The sequence below is a fragment of the Macaca thibetana genome, chromosome Y (assembly GCF_024542745.1).
Source record: "Macaca thibetana thibetana isolate TM-01 chromosome Y, ASM2454274v1, whole genome shotgun sequence".
NCBI classification, from domain to species: domain Eukaryota; kingdom Metazoa; phylum Chordata; class Mammalia; order Primates; family Cercopithecidae; genus Macaca; species Macaca thibetana.
The window spans coordinates 12,100,902-12,126,724 of NC_065599.1; the positions used below are offsets into that span (position 1 = coordinate 12,100,902).

Below are 25,823 nucleotides of genomic sequence, written 5' to 3' on the forward strand. Positions count from 1 at the left end.
AAAGACAGAAGGATGGTAGGAAGGAAGGGAGAAAGGGAGGAAGGAGGCAGGGAGGGAAGGAAGGGAGGAGGGAAGGGAGGAAAGAGGGAGGGAGGGAGGGAAGGAAGGAACGAAGGAGGAAGGGAGGGAAGAGAAAGAAGGAGGGGAGGGAAGGAGGAAAGAAAGAGAGGGAAGGAAGGAGACAGGAGAAAGAGGAAAGACAGAAGGAAGGTAGGAAGGAAGGAAGAAAGGGAGGAAGGAGGGAGGGAGGGAGAGAAGGGAGGAAGGAGGGAGGGAAGGAAGGAACGAAGGAGGGAGGGAGGGAAGAGAAGGAAGGAGGGGAGGGAAGGAGGAAAGAAAGGAGGGAGGGAAGGAAGGAGAGAGGAGAAAGAAGAAAGACAGAAGGTAGGAAGGAAGGGAGAAAGGGAGGAAGGAGGGAGGGAAGGAGTGAAGGAAGGGAAGAGGGAAAGGAGGAAAGAGGGAGGGAGGGAAAGAAGGAATGAAGGAAGGAAGGAGGGAAGAGAAGAAAGGATGGGAGGGAAGGAAGGAAAGAGGAGAAAGAGGAAAGACGGAAGGTAGGAAGGGAGAAAGGGAGGAAGGAGGGAAAGAAGGAAGGAGGGAAGGAAGGAAGAAAGCAGAGAAGGGAGGGAGGGAGTGAGGGAAGGAAGGATGGGAAAAGGGAGGGAGTGGGGAGAACAGAAAAGAAGGGAAGGAAGGAGGGAAGAAGAGAAGGTAGGAGGGAGGGAGAGAAGGAAGGAGCCAGGAGGAAGGAAGGAGAAAGGGGAGAAGAGAGGAAAGAAGAAAACGACAGAGGGTGAAGAAAGGAAGCAGACAGGCAGGGAAAGAAGGAGGAGAGGGAAGGAGGGAGGAAGGGCGGGAGGGATGGAGGAGACCGGGAGCCGTCTGCGAACGCATGTCCCCACCCTCCTTGGTCCCCGGGGAGCCCTCCCGGCAGCCACCTCCCCGCCCGCACCCCTGAGCCGTGCGCCCTTCCCTCTGCAGAGCCCGGGCGAGGACCCCTCCAGGATGCACGTCCCAAACAGCACCGGCCCGGACAACGCGACGCTGCAGATGCTCCGGAACCCGACGATCGCGGTGGCCCTGCCGGTGGTGTACTCGCTGGTGGCGCTGGTCAGCATCCCGGGGAACCTGTTCTCCCTGTGGGTCCTGTGCCGGCGCATCGGGCCCAAATCCCCGTCGGTCATCTTCATGATCAACCTGAGCGTCACGGACCTGATGCTGGCCAGCGTGCTGCCGTTCCAGATCTACTACCACTGCAATCGCAACCACTGGGTGTTCGGCGTGCTGCTGTGCAACGTGGTCACCGTGGCCTTTTACGCAAACATGTACTCCAGCATCCTCACCATGACGTGCATCAGCGTGGAGCGCTTCCTGGGGGTCCTGTACCCGCTCAGCTCCACGCGCTGGCGCCGTCGTCGTTACGCGGTGGCCGCGTGCGCCGGGACCTGGCTGTTGCTCCTGGCCGCCCTGTCCCCGCTGGCGCGCACCGACCTCACCTACCCGGTGCACGCCCTGGGCATCGTCACCTGCTTCGATGTCCTCAAGTGGACGATGCTCCCCAGCGTGGCCATGTGGGCCGTGTTCCTCTTCACCATCTTCATCCTGCTGTTCCTCATCCCCTTCGTGGTCACCGTGGCCTGTTACACGGCCACCATCCTCAAGCTGTTACGCACGGAGGAGGCGCACGGCCGGGAGCAGCGGAGGCGCGCGGTGGGCCTGGCCGTGGTGGTCCTGCTGGCCTTTGTCACCTGCTTCGCCCCCAACAACTTCGTGCTCCTGGCGCACATCGTGGGTCGCCTGTTCTACGGCAAGAGTTACTACCACGTCTACAAGCTCACGCTGTGTCTCAGCTGCCTCAACAACTGTCTGGACCCGTTTGTGTATTACTTTGCCTCCCGGGAATTCCAGCTGCGCCTGCGGGAATATCTGGGCTGCCGTCAGGTGCCCGGAGACCCCCTGGACACGCGCCGCGAGAGCCTCTTCTCCGCCAGGACCACGTCCGTGCGCTCCGAGGCCGGTGCGCACCCCGAAGGGCTGGAGGGAGCCCCCAGGCCCGGCCTCATGAGGCAGGAGAGCGAGTTCTGAGTCTCCGGGGGTGCAGCTTGGAGAGCCAGGGGCGCATGGAGAGGCCACGGTGCCAGAGGTTCAGGGAGAACAGCTGCGTTTCTCCCAGGCACTGCAGAGGCACCGGTGAGGAAAGGTCTCCAGGTTTCACTGAGGGTAGAGAAACCAGCAAAACCCAGCGGCGCACAGGGCGCTCTGTGAGGCTGCAGCGGGTGTGCCATGCACCAGACAGCGTGTGCCACCACGCCCTGCTAATTTTTGTATTTTTTTTTAGTGGAGCCGGGCTGTCCACCCCCGAGTTCCTTAGACACTCCTTCTCACACCTGTCCGTCCCCGAGCATGGACATTCAACCAGCCCTGCTCCCTCTGCCACTCCATCTCTGGATATATCCTCCTTGGGCGACCTGCCAGCCCCATTCCCAGCTCCTCTCCTTGCTGACATCGTCCCTTAGCTGTGGTTCTGGCCTTTATTCTCCCCCAGAGGTGCTGGTCTCCTTAGTGTGGTGCACACCGACATTGCTGTTGGTTTCACTCAGGGCCACTGTGCTGGCTGTGGTTGGAATTCTTCTTTCAGAGGAACGAGGACAGATTTATATACTTCATCTCTGATGACTCCAGGAGCACCTGAGATTCCGGCACCTCAACTACTCCCGTGTTCCCCACATCTGCTCCCTGCTCCACCGCACCCCCCAACCTGGAGCTGACCACGGTGATTCCTGGCACGGTTGTTCTGACCTGGCTTGGAGGGCCCCCCACCCCTCCTCTGCTTCTGTGAATCCCTGCGAGTGAAGGAGGTCCCATCAGGCCCCTGGACCACCATCAGGCCTCCCTGACTCAGGACGAGGACCTCGGAGGCCCAGGTGTGGAAACGAGGCTCGGTGAGATGGGTCCCAGCCCATCCCAACCCAAGGGTGCAGCTTGATTCCGCAGTTCCCGGCCTTCTGCGCATTGTCTGCCTCGTGTTTCCCCCCCTGGCGAGTCCATCCGGGGTCCGGGGAGCAGGCAACTGGCCAGACCCGTGAGACCGTTTGGAGATCAAGCACCGGACACAGGTGTGGACCGCAGGAACCTGCAGGGGTGTCAGTCGCTGGGCCCCCTCCATGCTGTGTGGGTGGTGTTGAGCAGACTGTGTGTTTGTCTTTCTTCCTCTGCACCAGACGTGCCTGCACCAGCCCCAATACCTGAGCTGGTTTAGCGTAAAGAAGAGGTCTGACTCCCCACAGGCGTCCGAACATTACAGGGAATTGGATTCCTGGCTCTGTTGGGTGAGAAAGATGGTTCTGGAGGCGAGAATGGGAGAGCTGGTCATCCGCCCAGGGGCTCTGGGCAGTCTCCATAGTGGGTGGCCTCGGATGCTCAGCCCCTCCCTTTCTGTGCACTGGGGACACCGACGGAGGCCAAAGCTGCTGTTCAGAGGCCCTGTGTTGGCACCTCTCTCCTGCCATCATTACCATGGAAGGAAAACAGAGATGGCTTAGTAATTAATTCAATCATTCCCAAAACCCGTGTCCACCCGGAACATCAGGATGGGACCGTGTTTGGAAACCGGCTCTTTACAAATGTAATTTTTTTTTTTGTACTTTTTTTTTTTTTAATTATACTTTAAGTTCTAGGGTACATGTGCATAACGTGCAGGTGTGTTACATATGTATACTTGTGCCATGTTGGTGTGCTGCAGCCATCAACTCGTCAGCACCCATCAACTCGTCATTTACATCAGGTATAACTCCCAATGCCATCCCTCCCCCCTCCCCTTCCCCATAATAGGCCCCGGTGTGTGATGTTCCCCTTCCCGAGTCCAGGTGATCTCATTGTTCAGTTCCCACCTATGAGTGAGAACATGCGGTGTTCGGTTTTCTGTTCTTGTGATAGTTTGCTAAGAATGATGGTTTCCAGCTGCATCCATGTCCCTGCAAAGTAATGAAGTAAGGCGAGGCCATCCTGCATTTACAATGGGCCCAATCCAGTGTCCCTGTGAGAGACGGAAGAGGAGACACAGACACAGAGGAGGAGGCCACGTGGAGACGGAGGCAGAGATTGGAGTGATGCGGCCACAAGCCCAGGGACGCCTGGAGCCCCCGGGAGCTGGGAGAGGCAGGAAGGATCCTCCCCTAGAGCTTTCCAGGCAGTGTGACCCTGACACACCTGGATCTCAAATTTCTGGTCTCCAGGACCGGAGGAGGATAAACTCGTGTTAAGCCCCCAGTTGCTAGGAATTCTGGGATTTCATTTCAGCAGCTCCCGCCAATGCACACACGCATTGAATCCACTCTGACATCCTGAAACTGTGATGTGGACCAGTGCAACGCGCTGGTTCCTGGGTGGGTCATTTCGGGAGGCCCGCTGTGCCCCAGGCTGGATCCCAGGGAGTGCTCTGTGTGTGTGTGTGTGTGTGTGTGTGTGTTTGTGTGTGAGCAATAAAGCTTTTTAATCACCTGGGTGCAGGCGGGCTGAGTCCAAAAAGAGAGTCATCAAAGGGAGATAGGGGTGGGGCCGCTTTACAGGATTTGGATAGAGAAAGGGAAATTACAGTCAAAGGGGGTTCTCTGGTGGGCAGGGGTGGGGGGGTCACAAGGTGCTCAGTGGGGGAGCTTTTGAGCCAGGATGAGCCAGGAGAAGGAATTTCACAAGGTAATGTCATCACTTAAGGCAGGGACAGGCCATTTTCATTTTCACTTCTTTTGTGCTTTTTGGATGTAATCTCCCAGCTATGGCCACTAGAGACAGATGAAGGCTCCTGGAAGAATGACGCCCCTGTAATGTGTAATGCTCTTTTTGTGTGTGTGTTTTTGTTTCTGTTTTTTTGTTTTTTGTTTGTTTTTTGTCTGGATAGCACAGGAAGCTTTTTTTTTTTTTTTTTTTTTTTTTTTTCCCCGCAATGCCCAGCAGTCTGGTGGCTCATTCTCTCCATCACCCCCTAAGTCTGCTTCATGAATGACATCATGAAGGCATCCAGGATCCCTGGAGACAATAGCTCTGTGTTTTCTGATTTTTCTTGATTGAAGGACCAGAGTTTTTTTGGTTTTTGGTTTTTGGGTGTTTTTTGTTTTGTTTTTGTTTTTTTCTTTTTGAGACAGAGTCTCACTCTGTCACCCAGGCTGGAGTGCAATGGTGTGATCTCGGCTCACTGCAACCTCCGCCTCCTGGGTTCAAGCGATTCTCCTGCCTCAGCCTCCTGAGTAGCTGGGATGACAGGCACGCACCACCACACCCGGCTAATTTTTGTATTTTTAGTACAGACGGGGTTTCACCATGTTGGCCTGACTGGTCTCCAAATCCTGACCTCAGGTGATCTGCCCACCTCAGCCTTCCAAAGTGCTGGGATGACAGGCGTGAGCCCCTGCACGGTTCTGTATAAAGTGCTGCAGACCCTGGAGGTCAGCTTCATAAACCGAGCACCCCATCCCCTCCTTCAGAACGCTCCAGATCCCCCTGCCATGTGCCGTCGTGGCATGAAACCAGCCTTCCCGCCTTTGCCCTCTGCCGAGCCGTGGTCTTTGGTGAAGGCGAGTGAGGCAGGCGTAGACGTGGGACTGCCAGGATGGTGTACCAGCAAGTGCAGCCTGAATGTCCACATGTCTCCAGAAAAATGAGCCACTGTTGTGAGCTGGTCTGCAGGCTCCAGGCGGGGGAACCTCCCTGGGAAACAGCGCTCTCCCACACATGGATGAAGGACAGGCAGAGACTGCAGTGACGCAGCCACAAGCCCAGGGACCCCTGGAGCCCCCAGGAGCTGGGAGAGGCGGGAGGGATCCTCCCTTAGAGCCTCTCAGAAGGAATTGGGGCCGGGCGCGGTGGCTCAAGCCTGTAATCCCAGCACTTTGGGAGGCCGAGGCGGGCGGATCACGAGGTCAGGAGATCGAGACCATCCTGGCTGACACGGTGAAACCCCGTCTCTACTAAAAAATACAAAAAAAACTAGCCGGGCAAGGTGGCGGGCGCCTGTAGTCCCAGCTACTGGGGAGGCTGAGGCAGGAGAATTGCGTGAACCCGGGAGGCGGAGCCTGCTGTGAGCTGAGATCCGGCCACTGCACTCCAGCCTGGGCGGCAGAGCGAGACTCCGTCTCAAAGAAAAAAAAAAAAAAAAGAAAGAATTGGATACAATTGTAGTAGATTGAATAGTGGTCCCCAGAGAGATCTGTCCATAGCCTAATGCTCAGAGCTTGTGAGTAAGACCTTATTTGGAAACAGGGTCTTTGCAGATGTGATTAAGGACCTTGAGATTGGATCATTCTGGAGTAGGGTGGGCCCTAAACGCAATGGCAGGTGTCCTTCTAAGACACACAAGAGGAGATGCAGACGCAGAGGAGGAGGCCACGTGGAGACGGAGGCAGACACTGGAGTGATGCGGCCACAAGCCCAGGGACCCCTGGAGCCCCCAGGAGCTGGGAGAGGCAGGAAGGATCCTCCCCTAGAGCCTCCAGAGGGAACTGGGGGCTGCGGGAGAGACCCAGAACTTCCACAGAAAGAGAGAAATTGTCCTCCTGCTTCTCTAGACTGTCCCAAAGCTGAACCCTAGAAAGCAAAGCTGATACAGGAGCCTCCAGGACTGAAAGGCCTCAGTCAGCAAGAGACCCCGTAGGAGATCCAACCGCAGGTGCTCAGCGTGGGCCTTGGGTGTGTCTCATGGGGGTGGGGGGCGGAACCCGTGAAAAACCTCAGAGTAACACCTTCAGGGCAATGCACAGAAGATCCCTAAACTGCCTTGTAAACAAAACTGAGAGCTTGAGTCAGAGGAAGCCGAGAGGATATCCTTCCTCGACACTGTGTGAGAACGCCGACATCCTCCCGCAAATGAAGACGTTGCAAGCAGGCAAAGTGCTTCAGTTTTTTTTTGTTGTTTTTTTTTTGTTTTTGCCTTTATGACGATTTGTGCAGCCACTTGGCTATGGAGAGCGACCGACACCCCCTCTTACATCTGTGAATGTTTCCTGGAAGCTGACTCCGTGTGTTCACTTGCCGAGCTTTGAGTAAAAAGATAGCACGTGTCTGTTGACTCACACCCGTGTTTTAAGATGGAAAACTTTACTTCTGTCCTTGGCAGGACATGGAGAGAGGGAGGCACTCCAAAAAGTCTCAGCCTCCATCAAGACGTGGTGGTTCATGCCGGTAATCCCAGCACTTTGGGAGGCTCAGGCCGGAGGACTGCTTGAGTCCGGGAGTTCAAGGGCCAATCTAGGCAACACGGTGAGACCCTGTGTCTGTAAAAATTAAAAATAAAACATAAAAAAAAAATCAGCGTTGATGCTGCTTCTGTTTTGTTCCACTGCAGAAGGCAAATGTGTTTCTGTCTCTGATTTCTGTGGGGTTTGCATTTTAAACACAGACCCCATTTGATGCTGGATCCAATGTCTTATCCTCTTCACAGGCTCCCTGTCTTGGTCCGTTTATCCTGCTGGAAAACAAACAAACAAAAACAAAAACAAAACGCCATTGCTTTACTCAGGGTTCTCTAGAGGGACAGGACTAATAGCATAGATAGATAGATAGATACATAGATAGATAGATAGATAGATAGATAGATAGATAGATAGATAGTAGGTAGAGATAGATGATTGATAGATTGATAGATAGATAGTAGGTAGAGATAGATAGATGTAGATAGATAGATGATAGATACAGATAGATAGATAGATGATAGATAGATAGATAGATAGATAGATAGATAGATAGATAGATAGATAGATAGATAGATAGTAGGTAGATAGATACAGATAGATAGATGATAGAGACATAGATAGATAGATGATACATAGATAGTAGGTAGATACAGATAGATAGATGATAGACAGATGATAGATAGTAGGTAGATAGATACAGATAAATGATAGATAGTAGATAGATATAGACAGATAGATGATAGATAGATAGATAGATACATACACAGATAGATAGATAGATAGATAGATAGATAGATAGATAGATAGATAGATAGTAGGTAGATAGATACAGATAGATAGATGATAGATAGATAGTAGGTAGATAGATATAGATAGATAGATAGATAGATAGATAATAGATAGACAGTAGGTAGATAGATATAGATAGATGATAGACAGACAGATAGATAGATAGATAGATGATAGATAGATAGATAGTAGGTAGATAGATACAGATAGATAGATAATAGATAGACAGTAGGTAGATAGATATAGATAGATGATAGACAGACAGACAGATAGATAGATAGATAGATAGATAGATAGATGATAGATAGATAGATAGATAGATAGATAGATAGTAGGTAGATAGATACAGATAGATAGATAGATAATAGATAGACAGTAGGTAGATAGATATAGATAGATAGACAGACAGACAGACAGACAGATAGATAGATAGATAGATAGATAGTAGGTAGATAGATACAGATAGATAGATAGATAATAGATAGACAGTAGGTAGATAGATATAGATAGATGATAGACAGACAGACAGATAGATAGATAGATAGATAGATAGTAGGTAGATAGATACAGATAGATAGATGATAGATAGATACATACATACACAGATAGATAGATAGATAGTAGGTAGATAGATACAGATAGATAGATGATAGATAGATAGATGGTAGATAGATACAGATAGATAGATAGATAATACATAGACAGTAGGTAGATAGATATAGATAGATGATAGACAGACAGACAGATAGATAGATAGATAGATAGATAGATAGATAGATAGATAGATAGATAGATAGATAGATTGATAGATAAAAGAGTTTAAGACTGGGCGCAGTGGCTCACACCTGTAATTCCAGCACTTTGGGAGGCCGAGGTAGGCAGATCACCTGAGGTCCAGAATTCAAGACCATCCTGGCCAACAAGGTGAAACCCCGTCTCTACTAAAAATACAAAATTACCAGGCGTGGTGTCGGGCACCTGTAATCCCAGCTACTCGGGAGGCTGAGGCAGGAGAATCGCTTGAACCTGGGAGGCGGAGGTTGTAGTGAGCTGAGATCACGTCACTGCACTCCAGCCTGGGTGACAGAACAAGACTCTGTCTCAAAAAAAAAAAAAAAATAGACAAATGGATAGATACGTGGATAGATAATAGATGGATAGATAGATGCATACATGGGTAGATAGATGACAGATTGATAAATGGATGATAGGAGATAGATAGATACATACATACATACATAGATACATAGATGAAAGGTAGATGATAGATTGATAGATGATAGATGAAAGTCTAGATGATGGATAGATGGATAGATAGACAACAGATTGATAATGGAAAGATAGATGGATAGAAGATAGGTAGATAGATAGATAATACATTGATGATGGAAAGATAGAAAGGTGAATAGATGGATAGAAGATAGATAGATAGATAGATAGATAGATAGATAGATGATAGTTATACAGATGATAGATAGATGGATACATAGATAAACAGAATGGATGGATAGATAGATAATAGATGATAGCTAGATAGATGCAGGTAGATAATGGATACACAGATGGATAATAGATACATAGACAACATAAGTGGGGGGATAGATGACAGATGAGGTAGGTAGGTAGATACAATAGATAGATGACAGGTAGGAAGAATAGATAGATGATGGATAGACAGATATATATATACATAGATGGATAGATAGATACATAGATGATAGATACATACATATATAGATGGATAGATAGATGATAGATGGATAGATACAGAGATGATAGACAGATACATACATACATAGATGGATAGATAGATGATAGACAGATATATACATGGATAGATAGACGATTGATAGATACATACATACATAGATGGATAGATAGATGATAGACAGATATATACATGGATAGATAGACGATTGATAGATACATACATACATAGATGGATAGATAGATGATAGATATATACATGGATAGATAGACGATTGATAGATACATACATACATAGATGGATAGATAGATGATAGACAGATATATACATGGATAGATAGACGATTGATAGATACATACATACATAGATGGATAGATAGATGATAGACAGATATATACATGGATAGATAGACGATTGATAGATACATACATACATAGATGGATAGATAGATGATAGACAGATATATACATGGATAGATAGACGATTGATAGATACATACATACATAGATGGATAGATAGATGATAGACAGATATATACATGGATAGATAGACGATTGATAGATACATACATACATAGATGGATACATAGATGATCGATAGACAGATACAAACATACAAACATAGATGATAGATAGATAAATACATACATACATAGATCCATAGATGGATGGATAGATAGATAGATATCATGGCTAAATAGATGGAAGGGTGATAGATAGATCCGCAGACAAGATAGATGGATACATGATAGATGAATAGCTGGATAAATGATGGACAACATAGACACATAGATAGATGATAGATAGACAAACCCTCGCATGCTAACTCAGGGTTTCTCCACCTCAGCACAGCTGACATTTGGGGCTGGAGGGCTCTCTGCGGTGGGGCCGTCCCAGGCACTGTAGGATGTTGAGCAGTGGCCCTGGGCTCTGCCCACCAGATGGGAGCAGCACCCCCACACTGCACACACCCAGACATGACAGCCAAACATATCTTCAGACATTGCCAGGTGTTTCCTGGACGGTAGGATCTCCTCAGTTCTTGGCAACTGAATTACACACAACCTACAAACCGGCACACATTTGAGAATCTTTGAACATCAGACTATGCGATGCTGGCTCAATGCAAAACAGGACATTAAGGAGAGAAGCCCGGCCTGGCGGGATGGGGTGTCTGAGTTTGCCGGGGTTGCCATAGCAAAGTTCTGTACGCTGTACAGCTTAGACAACAAACATTGATTCTCCCACAGTCCTGGAGGCTGGAGGTCTGAGGTCAAAGTGTGGGCACGGCTGGTTCCTCCTGAGGCCTCTCTCCTGGGCTTGGAGACGCCGTCTTCTCCTTGTGTCCTCACAGGCTCGTCCCTCTGTGTGTGTCTGTGTCCTCATCTCCTCTTCTTATGGGATGTCTTAGTCCATTGCAGGCTGCTATCACAGAATACCATAGACTGGCTGGCTTAGACACAACAGGCATTTGGCCGGGCACAGTGGCTCACGCCTGTAATCGCACCACTTTGGGAGGCCGAGGCAGGCAGATCACCTGAGGTCAGGAGTTCGAGACCAGCCTGACCAACATGGTGAAACCCTGTCTCTACTAAAAGAAAAAAAAAAATTACAAAAAAGTAGCTGGGCGAGGTAGCAGGCACCTGTAGTCCCAGCTACTCAGGAGGCTGAGGCAGGAGAATGGCGTGAACCCTGGAGGTGGAGCTTGCAGTGAGCCGAGATTGCACCACTGCACTCCAGCCTGGGCGACAGAGTGAGATTCTGTCTTAGAAAAAAAAACAAAAAACAAAACAAATAAACAACAACAACAAACAAAAAACAGGCATTGGCCGGGTGCGGTGGCTCATGCCTGTAATCCCAGCACTTTGGGAGGCCAAGGCGGGCAGATCACCTGAGGTCAGGAGTTCGAGACCAGCCTAACCAATGTGGTGAAACCCCATCTCTACTAAAAAAATAATAATAATACAAAAAAATTAGCGGGGCGTGGTGGCAGGCGCCTGTAGTCCCAGCTACTCAGGAGGCTGAGGCAGGAGAATGGCGTGAACCCAGGAGGAGGAGCTTGCAGTGAGCTGAGATCGCGCCACTGCACTCCAGCCTGGGGGACAGAGCGAGACTCTGTCTCAAAAACAAAGAAACAAAAAAAAAAAAAACAGGCATTGGCCGGGCATGGTGGCTCACGCCTGTAATCCCAGCACTTGGGAAGGCCAAAGTGGGTGGATCACCTGAGGTCGGGAGTTTGAGACCAGCCTGGCCAACATAGAGAAACCCCATCTCTACTAAAAGATACAAAAAATTAGCCGGGTGTGGTGGCGGGCACCTGTAGTCCCAGATACTCAGGAGGCTGAGGCAGGAGAATCGCTTGAACCTGGGAGGCAGAGGTTGCAGTGAGCCGAGATCGTGCCACTGCGCTCCAGTCTGAGCAACAGGGCAAGAGTCAGTCTTAAAAAAAAAAAGCAAAGGAAATTCTGAAGGGCACATTGAGAGCAGGAGGGCTGCAGTAGTCAGGGCTTTTGAGCAGTTAAATCTCTGCCTGGTGGGGTTTCAATGCTGTGGCCATAACGGAGAACTTACAGGCTGCTGGACCCCATCTCTGGTTAGCTGGCACCCCTTCTGGAACGCTGGTATGGGGGACTGGGGGGATCCGTGTCTCCCCATCGACTTGTCTACCAGGTGAATAGCACCTTATTTGGAAATAGGGTTCTTACATGTGCAATTAGTTCATGGTTTCAAGATATCATGCTGGATTAAGGTAGACCCTAAGTCCAATGACAAGTGTCCTTCTAAGAGACAGAAGAGGAGACACAGACACAGAGGAGAAGGCCACGTGGAGACGGACGCAGAGACTGGAGTGATGCGGCCACAAGCCCAGGGACGCCTGGAGACCCCAGGAGCTGGGAGAGGCAGGAAGGATCCTCCCCTAGAGGCATCAGAGGGAGCGTGGCCCTGCCTATGCCTTGATTTCAGATTTCTGGCCTGCAAGGCTGTAATGCAATTGACTTTTGCTGTTTTAAGTTCCAGGGTTTTCAGTGACGGTTACCAGTAACCCCCACTGTAGGTCACTGAACCCTTCAGCTTTGCCTGTACCTGTTCAGGAAGTGGCAGCGTTCACTTCATCTTCCATAGATAATTGCTATAATTTTCTTTGCTATTTTTCCTTTTCTTTTTCTTTTTTTTTTTTTTTTTTTTTTTTTGAGATGAAATCTTGCTCTGCCGCCCAGGCTGGAGTGCAGTGGTGCGATCCCGGCTCACTGCAAGCTCCGCCTCCTGGGTTCAGGCCATTCTCCTGCCTCAGCCTCCCGAGTAGCTGGGACTACAGGTGCCGCCACCTCGCCCGGCTAATTTTTTGTATTTTTCAGTAGAGACGGGGTTTCACCGTGTTAGCCAGGATGGTCTCGATCTCCTGAGTTCGTGATTTATCTGCTTCCCAAAGTGCTGGGATTATAGGCATGAGCCACCACACCCGGCCTTCCTTTGCTATTTTTCTTTATGATTTAATATCTCACCCGCGGCTGGGCCCAGTGGCTCACACCTGTAATCCCAGCACTTTGGGAGGCTGAGGTGGGTGGATCACCTGAGGTCAGGAGTTCGAGACCAGCCTGGTCAACACGGCGAAACCCCATCTCTACTAAAAATGCAAAAATTAGCCAGGTGTGATGGCAGGTGCCTGTAATCCTAGCTCCTCTGGAGGCTGAGGGAGGAGAATCGCTTGAACCTGGGAGGCGGAGGTTGCAGTGAGCCGAGATCATACCATTGTGCTCCAGCCTGGGTGACAGAGTGAGACTGCATCTCAAAAAAAGAAAGAAAAGAAAAGAAAAGAAAAGAAAAGAAAAGAAAAGAAAAGAAAGAAAGAAAGAAAGAAAGGAAGGAAGGAAGGAAGGAAGGAAGGAAGGAAGGAAGGAAGAAAGAAAGGAAGAAAGAAAGAAAGGAAGAAAAGAAAAGAAAAGAAAGAAAGAAAAGAAAAGAAAAGAGAAAAGAAAGGAAAGAAAGAAAAGAAAGGAAGGAAGGACGAAAACAGCTTCACTTGCATGGAGTTTATGTTATATGCAGTACAGTTTGTAAAGTTGTGATTCCCTCTGTTGCTTCAAAACGAAGAAAAGTTACTTCTCCAAAAATATGAAATATGAATCTGTATGCTGCTGTTATTTTTAATTTTTTTTTCAAAACTCACAATATTGCAAATCAGACATCACGTGGTTTAGGTGTTTTATTTTTTCCTCCCGTTTATTTGACTATTCTGTAACTTCTCTGTTTTCCGTTTTCTCCATAATGTATTGGACACCCTCAGACGTCGTTCCACAGTGAACAAAAGTAACTGTGGGATTCCGTTCTCTGTATCTACACATCGCTGGCATGTGATCTGGGTGTATGATTATTTTTGACATTTTATTGTAAAATCTTCTGAGTCACAAAAGGCTGGGGAAACAGTACCCGGAGTCTCCAGGCCACGTTGGGTTTATGTGGAGCAGGTGCGGCTGGGCTCTGGGTGGGGGCGGGTTAAGAAAAATCCAGGCACAGCTCACGCGCGCCCCCTGCAGCCTGCGGCGCGCAAGGGACCAGCTGCCTGGAGGTGGGGTCCGTTTAGGGAGGGAAGGTGCAGCCGAGACCACCAGGGCGTCCCTGACCTCGCAGCGCCCGCTCTGGTCCCACCCCTGAGCCCACAGGGGGTCCCCACGCCGCGCCCATCACCAGGCGCGCGGATCCCCAATGTCCACGCCCCTCCCACAAGGACCCCCACCTTCTTCCACACCCCTCCCACCCAGCCCGCGGGGACCCCCATCTCCATACCCTTCCCAGCATTCTCGCGGGGACCCTCATCTCCAAAGCTCTCCCACCATCCCCACGGGGACCCCATCTCCACGCCCCTCCCGCCATCCCCGCGGGGACCCCATCTCCATGCCCCTCCCACCGGTCATGGAGGGGCCCCCTTCTCGCCATTCCCACCAGTCCCGCGGGGACCCCCATATCCACGTCCCTCCCACCACGCCCGCGGGGACCCCATCTCCACGCCCCTCCCACCCGTCCTGGAGGGACCCCCTCATCTCCACGCCCCTCCCACCAGGCCCGCAGGGACCCCATCTCCACGCCCCTCCCACCAGGCCCGTGGACAACCCCGTCTCCACGTCCCTCCTACCAGGCCCGCGGACGGCCCCATATCCACGCCCCTCCCACCAGGCCCGTGGGGACCCCATCTCCATACCCCTCCCAGCATTCTCGCGGGGACCCTCATCTCCAAACCCCTCCCACCATCCCCACGGGGACCCCATCTCCACGCCCCTCCCACCGGTCCTGGAGGGGTCCCCTTCTCCACGCCATTCCCACCAGGCCCGCGGGGACCCTCATATCCACGCCCCTCCCACCAGGCCCGCGGAGACCCCATCCCCACACGCCTCCCACCGGTCCTGGAGGGCCCCCCGACGTCTCCACACCCCTCCCACCAGGTCCGTGGACAGCCCCATATCCATGCCCCTCCCACCGGTCCTGGAGGGACCCCCCCATCTCCTCGCCCCTCCCACCAGACCCGTGGACAGCCCCATATCCACGCCCCTCCCACCAGGCCCGCGGGGACCCCATATCCACGCCCCTCCCACCAGGCCCGTGGACAGCCCCATATCCACGCCCCTCCCACCAGGCCCGCGGGGACCCTCATCTCCACGCCCCTCCCACCAGGCCCGCGGGGACCCCATATCCACGCCCCTCCCACCAGGCCCGTGGACAGCCCCATATCCACGCCCCTCCCACCAGGCCCGCGGGGACCCCATATCCACGCCCCTCCCACCAGGCCCGTGGACACCCCGTCTCCACGCCCCTCCCGCCGGCCCCGCGGGGAACCCCCGATCTCTACGTTCCCCAAGACGGCGCCCACAAGACCCCCATCTCTGAGCCTGGCCCCCCCACTTTCGGGTAAGAACACCCCACCCCCCACCGCTGCTCACAACCGCAGCCGCGGGAACCCCAGCATTTCCACTCCCCACGCCGCGCCTGCAAGGAACCCCAGGAATCCACTCCGGCCTTTCCTCCCTGGGGGACCCCCAGCTGCTGGCGCGTCCTGCGGGATTGTCAGTCTTGGCGCTGCGGGCGGGGCGGGGAGGGGCGGGGCGAGCGCCAGGGGCGGGGACAGGGCCCGGGAGGCGGAGCTGGGGGCGGTGCTTCACTGCGAGGCCGGGGCGGTGCCCGAGGGGAGTCGGGCGGGGGTGTGGCCTGGGCGTGGCCTCACGGGGAGACCAATGGAGGCGTGGGGTGGGCGTGGCCTGGAGGGGAGGGCAACGACGGCGAGGCCGGGGCGGGGCATCGCGGGGAGGCCAATGAAGGCATGGACTGGGCGTGGCCTCACAGGGAGGCCAATGGAGGCGTGGAGTGGGCGTGGCCTGAAGGGGAGGGCAACGACGGCGAGGCCGGGGCGGGGCATCGCGGGGAGGCCAATGAAGGCATGGACTGGGCGTGGCCTCACGGGGAAGCCAATGGAGGCTTGGAGTGGGCGAGGCCTGGCGAGGAAGGCAATGAAGACCTGGACGGGGCGTGGCCTCGCGGAGGCGGGCGGGGCGTGGCCTCGCGGAGGCGGGACTCTGGCCGCCGTTTTTTGCAGCTGCGCTCACCGCGGGCTCTGGGCTCAGCTCCGCGGACTCCCGGCTCCCGGCGTGGGCGCCATGGTGCTGTGCCCGGTGATCGGGAAGCTGCTGCACAAGCGCGTGGTGCTGGCCAGCGCCTCCCCGCGCCGTCAGGAGATCCTCAGCAACGCGGTGCGGCCTGGGCCTGGGCGGGGCAGGGGGCAGGGGGCGGAGGGGCTGAACCCAGGAGGGCCCAGAGACCCAGGAACCCGAGGGGTAGGGACGGGAGAGTGACCCGAGACCCTGAGGGATGGGGGAGGGCAGAGTGACCCGGGACCCCCAGGGATGCTGTTGGGGAGAGTGACCCGGAAGCTCCAGGGATGGGGGAGGGGAGAGTAACCCGGGACCCCCGAGGGATGGGGGTGGGGAGTGACCTGCGACCCCTTAGGGATGGGGAAGGAGAGAGTAACTCGGGACCCCTAGGAATGGGGAGGGTAGAGTGACCGAGGACCCCTAGGGGTGGGGAGAGCAGTCTGACCCTGGACCCCCATGGATGGGGACGGGGAGAGTAACCCGGGACCCCTAGGAATGGGGAGGGCTGAGTCACCCAGGAGCCCCTAGGGGTGGGGAGAGCAGTCTGACCCTGGACCCCCATGGATGGGGACGCGGAGAGTAACCCGGGACCCCTAGGGTTGGGGAGGGCTGAGTCACCCAGGAGCCCCTAGGGACGGGGGAGGGGAGAGTCACCCAGGCCCCTAGGAATGGGGAGGGCAGAGTGACCTGGGACCCCCAGGGATGTGGGAGGGGAGAGTAAGCCGGGACCCCTAGGGATGGGGAGGGCTGAGTCACCCAGGAGCCCCCAGGGATGGGGGAGGGGAGAGTAACCCAGGCCCCTAGGAATGGGGAGTGTAGAGTGACCTGGGACCCCCAGGGATGTGGGAGGGGAGAGTAACCCGGGACCCCTAGGGATGGGGGAGTGGGGGAGAGTAACCCAGGACCCCTAGGAATTTGGAGGGCAGAGTGACGCGGGACCCCCAGGGTTGGGGGTGAGGGGAGTAACCCAGGACCCTTAGGGATGGGGTTGGGGAGAGTGATCCCGGACCCCTAGGAATGGGGAGGGCAGACTGACCCAGAACCCCCAGGGATGGGGACGGGGAGAGTAACCCGGGACCCTAGGGTTGGGGAGGGCTGAGTCACCCAGGAGCCCCTAGGGGTGGGGGAGGGGAGAGTAACCCAAGACCCCTAGGAATGGGGGAGGGAAGAGTGACCCAGGATCCCCAGGGATGGGGAGGGCAGAGTCACCCAGGACCCCTAGAGATGGGGAGGGCAGAGTCACCCAGGACCCCTAGAGATGGGGAGGGCAGAGTCACCCAGGACCCCTAGGGATGGTGGTGGGGAGACTAACCCGGGACCCCCTAGGGATGGGGTTGGGAAGAGTGACCCAGGACCCCTAGGCATGGGGTTGGGAAGAGTGACCTAGGAGCCCCTAGGCATGGGGTTGGGGAGAGTAACCTGGGACCCCTAGGAATGGGAAGGGCAGAGTGACCCAGGACCCCTAGGGATGGTGGTGGGGAGACTAACCCGGGACCCCTAGGGATGGGGAAGGGGAGAGTGACCTAGGAGCCCTAGGCATGGGGTTGGGGACAGTAACCTGGGACCCCTAGGAATGGGGAGGGCAGTGTGACCCAGGACCCCTAGGGATGGGGAAGGGGAGCGTGACCCAGGACCCCTAGGGATGGGGATGGGGAGACTAACCCAGGACCCCCCTAGGAATGGGGAGGGCAGAGTGACCCAGGACCCCTAGGGATGGTGGTGGGGAGACTAACCTGGGACCCCTAGGGATGTGGAAGGGGAGAGTGACCTAGGAGCCCTAGGCATGGGGTTGGGGACAGTAACCTGGGACCCCTAGGAATGGGGAGGGCAGTGTGACCCAGGACCCCTAGGGATGGGGAAGGGGAGCGTGACCCAGGACCCCTAGGGATGGGGATGGGGAGACTAACCCAGGACCCCCCTAGTGATGAGGGAGAGCAGAGTGACCCAGGACCCCCTAGGAATGGGGAGGGCACAGTGACCCAGGACCCCCTAGGGATGGGGGAAGGGAGAGTGACCCGGGACTCCCTAGGGATGGGGGAGGGGAGTGACCTGGGACCCCTGGGGATTGGGGAGGTGAGTGATCCAGGACTTCTAGGGATGGAGTGAGCCCTGTGACTGAAGGTTGGGCTTCGTAGTTGGGGTGTGGGAAGTGTTTCCTGGTGCCCCCGTGGGGATCTTATTGCGGGTGGTAGTGGGCCTAGGCAGTGGGTGTCTGCCTCTCTCTGGAGCCCTAATGACATGGAGGAGAGGGTCTAGTGATGAAGGGATAGTTACTGGTGATGGGGGTAGTTACTGGTGATGGGGGATAGTTATAGGTGATGTGGGATAGTTACTGGTGATGGGAGATAGTTACTGTTGATGGGGGGATGGTTACTGGTGATGGGGGGATGGTTACTGGTGATGGGATATAGTTACTGGTGATGGGGGTTAGTTACTGGTGATGGGGGGTAGTTATTGGTGATGGGGGGTAGTTACTGGTGATGGGGATAGTTACTGGTGATGGGGGACAGTTACTGGTGATGGGGGTAGTTACTGATGATGGGGGTAGTTACTGGTGATGGGGGACAGTTACTGGTGATGGGGGTAGTTACTGGTGATGGGGAGATGGTTACTGGTGATATGGGATAGTTACTGGTGATGGGGATAGTTACTGGTGATGGGGGTAGTTACTGGTGATGGGGGACAGTTACTGGTGATGGGGGTAGTTACTGGTGATGGGGAGATGGTTACTGGTGATATGGGATAGTTACTGGTGATGGGGGGTAGTTACTGGCGATGGGGGTAGTTACTGTTGATGGGGGAATGGTTACTGGTGATGTGGGATAGTTACTGGTGATATGGGATAGTTACTGGTGATGGGCGGTAGTTACTGGTGATGGGAGGTACTATCCTCACTGGTGATGGGGGGTAGTAACTGGTGATGGGGGATAGTTACTGGTGATGGGGATAGTTACTGGTGATGGGGATAGTTACTGGTGATGGGGGTAGTTACTGGTGATGGGGGGTAGTTACTGGTGATGGGGGTAGTTACTGGTGATGGGGGTAGTTACTGGTGATGGGGATAGTTACTGGTGATGGGAGTAGTTACTGGTGATGGGGGTAGTTACTGGTGATGGGGGGTAGTTACTGGTGATGGGGGGTAGTTACTGGTGATGGGGGTAGTTACTGGTGATGGGGGGTAGTTACTGGTGATGTGGGGTAGTTACTGGTGATGGGGGGTAGTTACTGGTGATGGGGGGTAGTTACTGGTGATGGGGGGTACTACCCTCACTGGTGATGGAGGGCAGTTACTGGTGATGAGGGATAGTTACTGGTGATGCGGGGTAGTTACTGGTGATGTGGGGTAGTTACTGGCGATAGGGGTTAGCTACTGGTGATGGGGGTTAGCTACTGGTGATGGGGGTTAGCTACTGGTGATGGGGATAGTTACTGGTGGTGATGGGGGTAGTTACTGTTGATGGGGGTAGTTACTGGTGATGGGGGTTAGTTACTGGTGATGGGGTAGTTACTGGTGATGGGGGTAGTTACTGGTGATGGGGGTAGTTACTGGTGGTGGGGAGTAGTTACTGGTGATGGCAGAAAAGTTATTAGTGATGGTGGGGTAGTTACTGGTTGCCTATGGATAGAGCAGTGGGCAGGAGTCTGCTCTTGGGAACTAAGGACAGGAGGTCTGGTACCTGGGAGAGGGGACCCCACGTGCCTGGGCCTAGTGACGGGGATGAGAATGGTCTGGGTGCCTTACAGAAGGCATGGGTCTCCATGATGGGGGGTGACGGGGCATAAGGCAGGAGTCTACGTGATCTGGGGTTGAGGTCTGCGGGGCAGGTCCAGGGCTTGGTGACTGGTGCCCTGAAGACCAGGATGGGCGTTGGGGCCAGGATCTGGGTACGCCTTCAAGAGGTGAGGAGGGCTGAGGAGGGTGTAAGAGTTGAAGAAAGATGAAACAAGAAAAGCAGCTTCACAGTCAAAGACAGATTTATTTTGGAGAATAAGCCTGAGGGGGGCTTCCGGCGGCGTTCGGTCGGGAGCGTTCTCTTACAGACTGAGGGTACTTAAGGGTTTAGGAAGGGAAGCCTATGGCGGGCTCGGAATGTTTCTGTGTGAGGCAAAGTTGACTGATGGGTTGGAATGTCTCTGGTCTGAGGAGAGCTTATCTTGGCCTTGGGATGTTTCTGGTCACGGTGGTTTATTTCAGGGTTTGACTGTTTCTGGTCATGCTGACATTAGCCATGAGGCTCATGATTTGGGGCTGGTTTTAGGCGGTTTTTAATCAAGGGAACTTAAAATGGTGGCACTTGTCCAAGATGGTGGTAAGTGCCCAAGATGGCCGTGCGTGTCCAAGATGGCCGTGCGTGTCCAAGTTGGCCGTGCGTGTCCAAGTTGGCAGTATGTGTCCAAGATGGTGATATGTGTCCAAGTTGGCCGTGCATGTCCAAGATGGCGGTGTGTGTCCAAGATGGCGGTATGCGTCCAAGATGGCAGTATGTGTCCAAGTTGACCGTGTGTGTCCAAGATGGTGGTGTCTGTCCACGATGGCGGTGTGTGTCCACGATGGCGGTGTGTGTCCACGATGGCGGTGTGTGTCCACGATGGCGGTGTGTGTCCACGATGGCGGTGTGTGTCCAAGATGGCGGTGTGTGTCCAAGATGGCGGTGTCTGTCCACTATGGCGGTGTGTGTCCACGATGGCGGTGTGTGTCCACGATGGCGGTGTGTGTCCACGATGGCGGTGTGTGTCCACGATGGGGGTGTGTGTCCACGATGACGGTGTATGTCCAAGATGATGGGGTGTGTCCAAGATGGCGGTGTCTGTCCCAGATGGGGGTGTCTGTCCACGATGGCGGTGTCTGTCCAAGATGACGGTGTGTGTCCAACATGGGGGTGTGTGTCCAAGATGACGATGCTTGTCTGTCAGAGGGGGAGATGCGGAGTTCCCTGAGCCCTGGCAGGTTGTGACAGCCAGGGGCACCCCCACTGGGGACATTTACCACCATCATTCCTGACCCCACAGTCTCTGCGGGGATCACTACCTCTCAGACCAGGCCTCCCCAGGGACGCTGTTGTCTCTTCCTGGGTACCAGGGATTGACTCAGAGCCATCATTGCTTCCTTTCCCGCAGCCATCACTGCTGGCATTTTTCCTGAACTTCCTGTGGGCAGGATGGTTTTACCCCAACCATCAGGGCTCCGGGAACCCTCTGCCACCATTGACTCATGCGTTCAGGGCCTGAGTCAATCGCTCCCCGCTGGCCTCTTCGTTCCTGGCTTCTTCCTTTGCCAATGTCTTCCGTCGAGAGCCAGGAAGGCCCCCGGTCAGTCCCTGAAGGCCCCTAACCACACTTAGGGAAAGCTCTGGTGAGTTTCCGACTCCCCGGCCACACTCAGGGAAGGTTCGGTGGATGGAGGAGAAGATCGGGGCGTGTAGCCAACATCTCCTGCCAATCTTGCACGTTCCGTTCCGTTCCGTTTTCTTAGGCTCTTTCGTTGACCCTCCTGACCCCTTTTTCTTCTGTTGCAGGGTCTGAGGTTTGAGGTGGTCCCCTCCAGGTTTAAAGAGAAGCTGGACAAAGCCTCCTTCGCCACTCCGTACGAGTACGCCATGGAGACCGCCAAGCAGAAGGCCTTGGAGGTGGCCACCCGGATGCACCAGGCAAGGGGCCCCCTGCCCTTCTGCCCCCATGAAAATTCCTTCGCTCTGACGAGGGGATTTGCAGGTGCTAAATATCCATGATACAAATAAGTGTCATTCACAAGATACAGTTGGTGCCACAGCTGAGCTATTACTATGTTACAATGTAATGCGCTGTTGCAAGTAACCTAATAGTTACTTAGATAATAGTATCATTTATGATACAGAATTAATGTAGATTATTACTATATGTGTTACATTCTCTTGCAATTGATATCATAGTATCATTTATGATATAGAATTAATGTACCTTATCTGCTACTGTTATTTTCTTGCAATTGATGTAGCATCATTTATGATACAGAATTAATGTAGATTATTACTATATGTGTTATATTCTCTTGCAATTGATATCATAGTATCATTTATGATATAGAATTAATGTACCTTATCTGTTACTATGTTATTCTCTTGCAATTGATGTAGCATCATTTATGATACAGAATTAATGTAGATTATTACTATATGTGTTATATTCTCTTGCAATTGATATCATAGTATCATTTATGATCTAGAATTAATGTAGCTTATCTGTTACTATGTTATTCTCTTGCAATTGATGTAGCATCATTTATGATACAGAATTAATGTAGATTATTACTATATGTGTTATATTCTCTTGCAATTGATATCATAGTATCATTTATGATATAGAATTAATGTACCTTATCTGTTACTATGTTATTCTCTTGCAATTGATGTAGCATCATTTATGATACAGAATTAATGTAGATTATTACTATATGTGTTATATTCTCTTGCAATTGATATCATAGTATCATTTATGATATAGAATTAATGTACCTTATCTGTTACTATGTTATTCTCTTGCAATTGATGTAGCATCATTTATGATATAGAATTAATGTAGATTATTACTATATGTGTTATATTCTCTTGCAATTGATATCATAGTATCATTTATGATATAGAATTAATGTAGCTTATCTCTTACTATGTTATTCTCTTGCAATTGATGTAGCATCATTTATGATACAGAATTAATATAGATTATTACTATATGTGTTATATTCTCTTGCAATTGATATCATAGTATCATTTATGATATAGAATTAATGTAGCTTATCTCTTACTATGTTATTCTCTTGCAATTGATGTAGCATCATTTATGATACAGAATTAATGTAGATTATTACTATATGTGTTATATTCTCTTGCAATTGATATCATAGTATCATTTATGATCTAGAATTAATGTAGCTTATCTGTTACTATGTTATTCTCTTGCAATTGATGTAGCATCATTTATGATACAGAATTAATGTAGATTATTACTATATGTGTTATATTCTCTTGCAATTGATATCATAGTATCATTTATGATATAGAATTAATGTAGCTTATCTGTTACTATGTTATTCTCTTGCAATTGATATAGCATCATTTATGATATAGAATTAATGTAGATTATTACTATATGTGTTATATTCTCTTGCAATTGATATCATAGCATCATTTATGATATAGAATTAATGTAGATTATTACTATGTGTTATATTCTCTTGCAATTGATATCATAGCATCATTTATGATCTAGAATTAATGTAGATTATTACTATGTGTTATATTCTCTTGCAATTGATATCATAGCATCATTTATGATCTAGAATTAATGTAGCTTATCTGTTACTGTGTTATTCTCTTGCAATTGATATAGCATCATTTATGATATAGAATTAATGTAGATTATTACTATATGTGTTATATTCTCTTGCAATTGATATCATAGTATCATTTATGATATAGAATTAATGTAGCTTATCTGTTACTATGTTATTCGCTTGCAATTGATATAGCATCATTTATGATATAGAATTAATGTAGCTTATCTATTACTATATGTTACAATATTCTTTTGCAATTGATATCATAGCATCATTTATGATACAGAATTAATGTAGATTATTACTATGTGTTATATTCTCTTGCAATTGATATCATAGCATCATTTATGATCTAGAATTAATGTAGATTATTACTATGTGTTATATTCTCTTGCAATTGATATCAGTATCATTTATGATATAGAATTAATGTAGATTATTACTATGTGTTATATTCTCTTGCAATTGATATCATAGCATCATTTATGATCTAGAATTAATGTAGATTATTACTATGTGTTATATTCTCTTGCAATTGGTATCATAGCATCATTTATGATATAGAATTAATGTAGCTTATCTGTTACTATGTTATTCTCTTGCAATTGATATAGTATCATTTATGATATAGAATTAATGTAGCTTATCTATTTATGTTACAATATTCTCTTGCAATTGATATCATAGCATCATTTATGATACAGAATTAATGTAGATTATTACTATGTGTTATATTCTCTTGCAATTGATATCATAGCATCATTTATGATCTAGAATTAATGTAGATTATTACTATGTGTTATATTCTCTTGCAATTGGTATCATAGCATCATTTATGATATAGAATTAATGTAGCTTATCTGTTACTATGTTATTCTCTTGCAATTGATATAGTATCATTTATGATATAGAATTAATGTAGCTTATCTATTTATGTTACAATATTCTCTTGCAATTGATATCATAGCATCATTTATGATACAGAATTAATGTAGATTATTACTATGTGTTATATTCTCTTGCAATTGATATCATAGCATCATTTATGATCTAGAATAATGTAGATTATTACTATGTGTTATATTCTCTTGCAGTTGATATCATAGCATCATTTATGATACAGTATTAATGTAGATTATTACTATGTGTTATATTCTCTTGCAGTTGATACCATAGTATCATTTATGATATAGAACTAATGTAGCTTATCTGTTACTGTGTTATTCTCTTGCAATTGATATAGCATCATTTATGATATAGAATTAATGTAGATTATTACTATGTGTTATATTCTCTTGCAATTGATATCATAGTATCATTTATGATATAGAATTAATGTAGCTCATCTATTACTATATGTTTTAATATTCTCTTGCAATTGATATCAGCATCATTTATGATCTAGAATTAATGTAGATTATTACTATGTGTTATATTCTCTTGCAATTGATATGAATAGTATCATGTATGATATTCAATTAATGTAGCTTATCTATTACTATGTATTCTAATCTCTTATGGTCAGGCGCGGTGGCTCACGCCTATAATCCCAACACTTTGGGAGGCCAAGGCGGGCGGATCACCTGAGGTCAGGAGTTCAACACCAGTCTGGCCAACATGGTGAAATCCCATCTCTACTGAAAATACAAAAATTATCTGGGCGTGGTGGTGCACGCCTGTAATCCCAGCTACTCAGCAGGCTGAGGCAGGAGAATTGCATGAACCCGGGAGATGGAAGTTGCAGTGAGCCGAGATCATGCCACTGCACTCCCGCCTGGGCGATAGAGCAAGACTCCGTGTCCAAAAAATAAAAAATAATTTATCTTGCAATTAATATAATAGTGTCATTTATGATATACAATTAATGTAGTTTATTACTATGTGTTATAATATTATCTTGCAATTAATATAATAGTATCATTTATGGTATACAATTAATGTCCAGTATTACTATGTGTTGTAATATTCTACAATTAATATAATAGTATTATATATTGTAATAGTATGATATAGAATTATGTAGCTTATTACCGTGCCACTATGTAATATCTGATTGCAATTAATGTAACATCATTTCTAATATAGAATTATGTAGTTTATCCGTTCCTATATGCTACAATGCAATATACAATTATAATTAATATACTACTATCATTTAAGATTTAAGATTCATGTAGCTTATCTGTTACTATG

The 25,823-nt window shown here is 49.9% G+C and overlaps 2 protein-coding genes and 1 long non-coding RNA gene across 6 annotated transcripts in view; all 3 read left to right on the forward strand.

Moving 5' to 3' along the window:
• The window catches only part of LOC126947142 (P2Y purinoceptor 8), a 74,102-nt gene extending 68,261 nt beyond the window's left edge, over nt 1–5,841 (forward strand). For all 3 annotated transcript variants that reach the window (XM_050777781.1, XM_050777782.1, XM_050777783.1), the window contains one exon: nt 982–5,841. In XM_050777781.1, coding sequence (XP_050633738.1) covers nt 1,006–2,085 — 1,080 coding nt within the window. In that variant the 5' untranslated portion in view covers nt 982–1,005 and the 3' untranslated portion in view covers nt 2,086–5,841. The remainder of the gene's footprint in view (nt 1–981) is intronic.
• A 315-nt stretch (nt 5,842–6,156) lies between these two features.
• LOC126947154 (uncharacterized) lies at nt 6,157–8,968 on the forward strand. 2 transcript variants are annotated; one of them, XR_007722950.1, is made up of 3 exons: nt 6,157–8,002; nt 8,166–8,352; nt 8,682–8,968. It is a non-coding gene; the product is annotated as an uncharacterized LOC126947154 (long non-coding RNA). The 2 variants fall into 2 exon arrangements; XR_007722951.1 differs by having other exon boundaries at nt 6,157–7,764.
• Nucleotides 8,969–16,202: 7,234 nt separating this feature from the next.
• LOC126947136 (probable bifunctional dTTP/UTP pyrophosphatase/methyltransferase protein) overlaps nt 16,203–25,823 on the forward strand; it is a 49,463-nt gene continuing 39,842 nt past the window's right edge. Inside the window, exons 1-2 of the mRNA XM_050777756.1 lie at nt 16,203–16,417; nt 21,835–21,966. Coding sequence (XP_050633713.1) covers nt 16,325–16,417; nt 21,835–21,966 — 225 coding nt within the window. The 5' untranslated portion in view covers nt 16,203–16,324. The remainder of the gene's footprint in view (nt 16,418–21,834; nt 21,967–25,823) is intronic.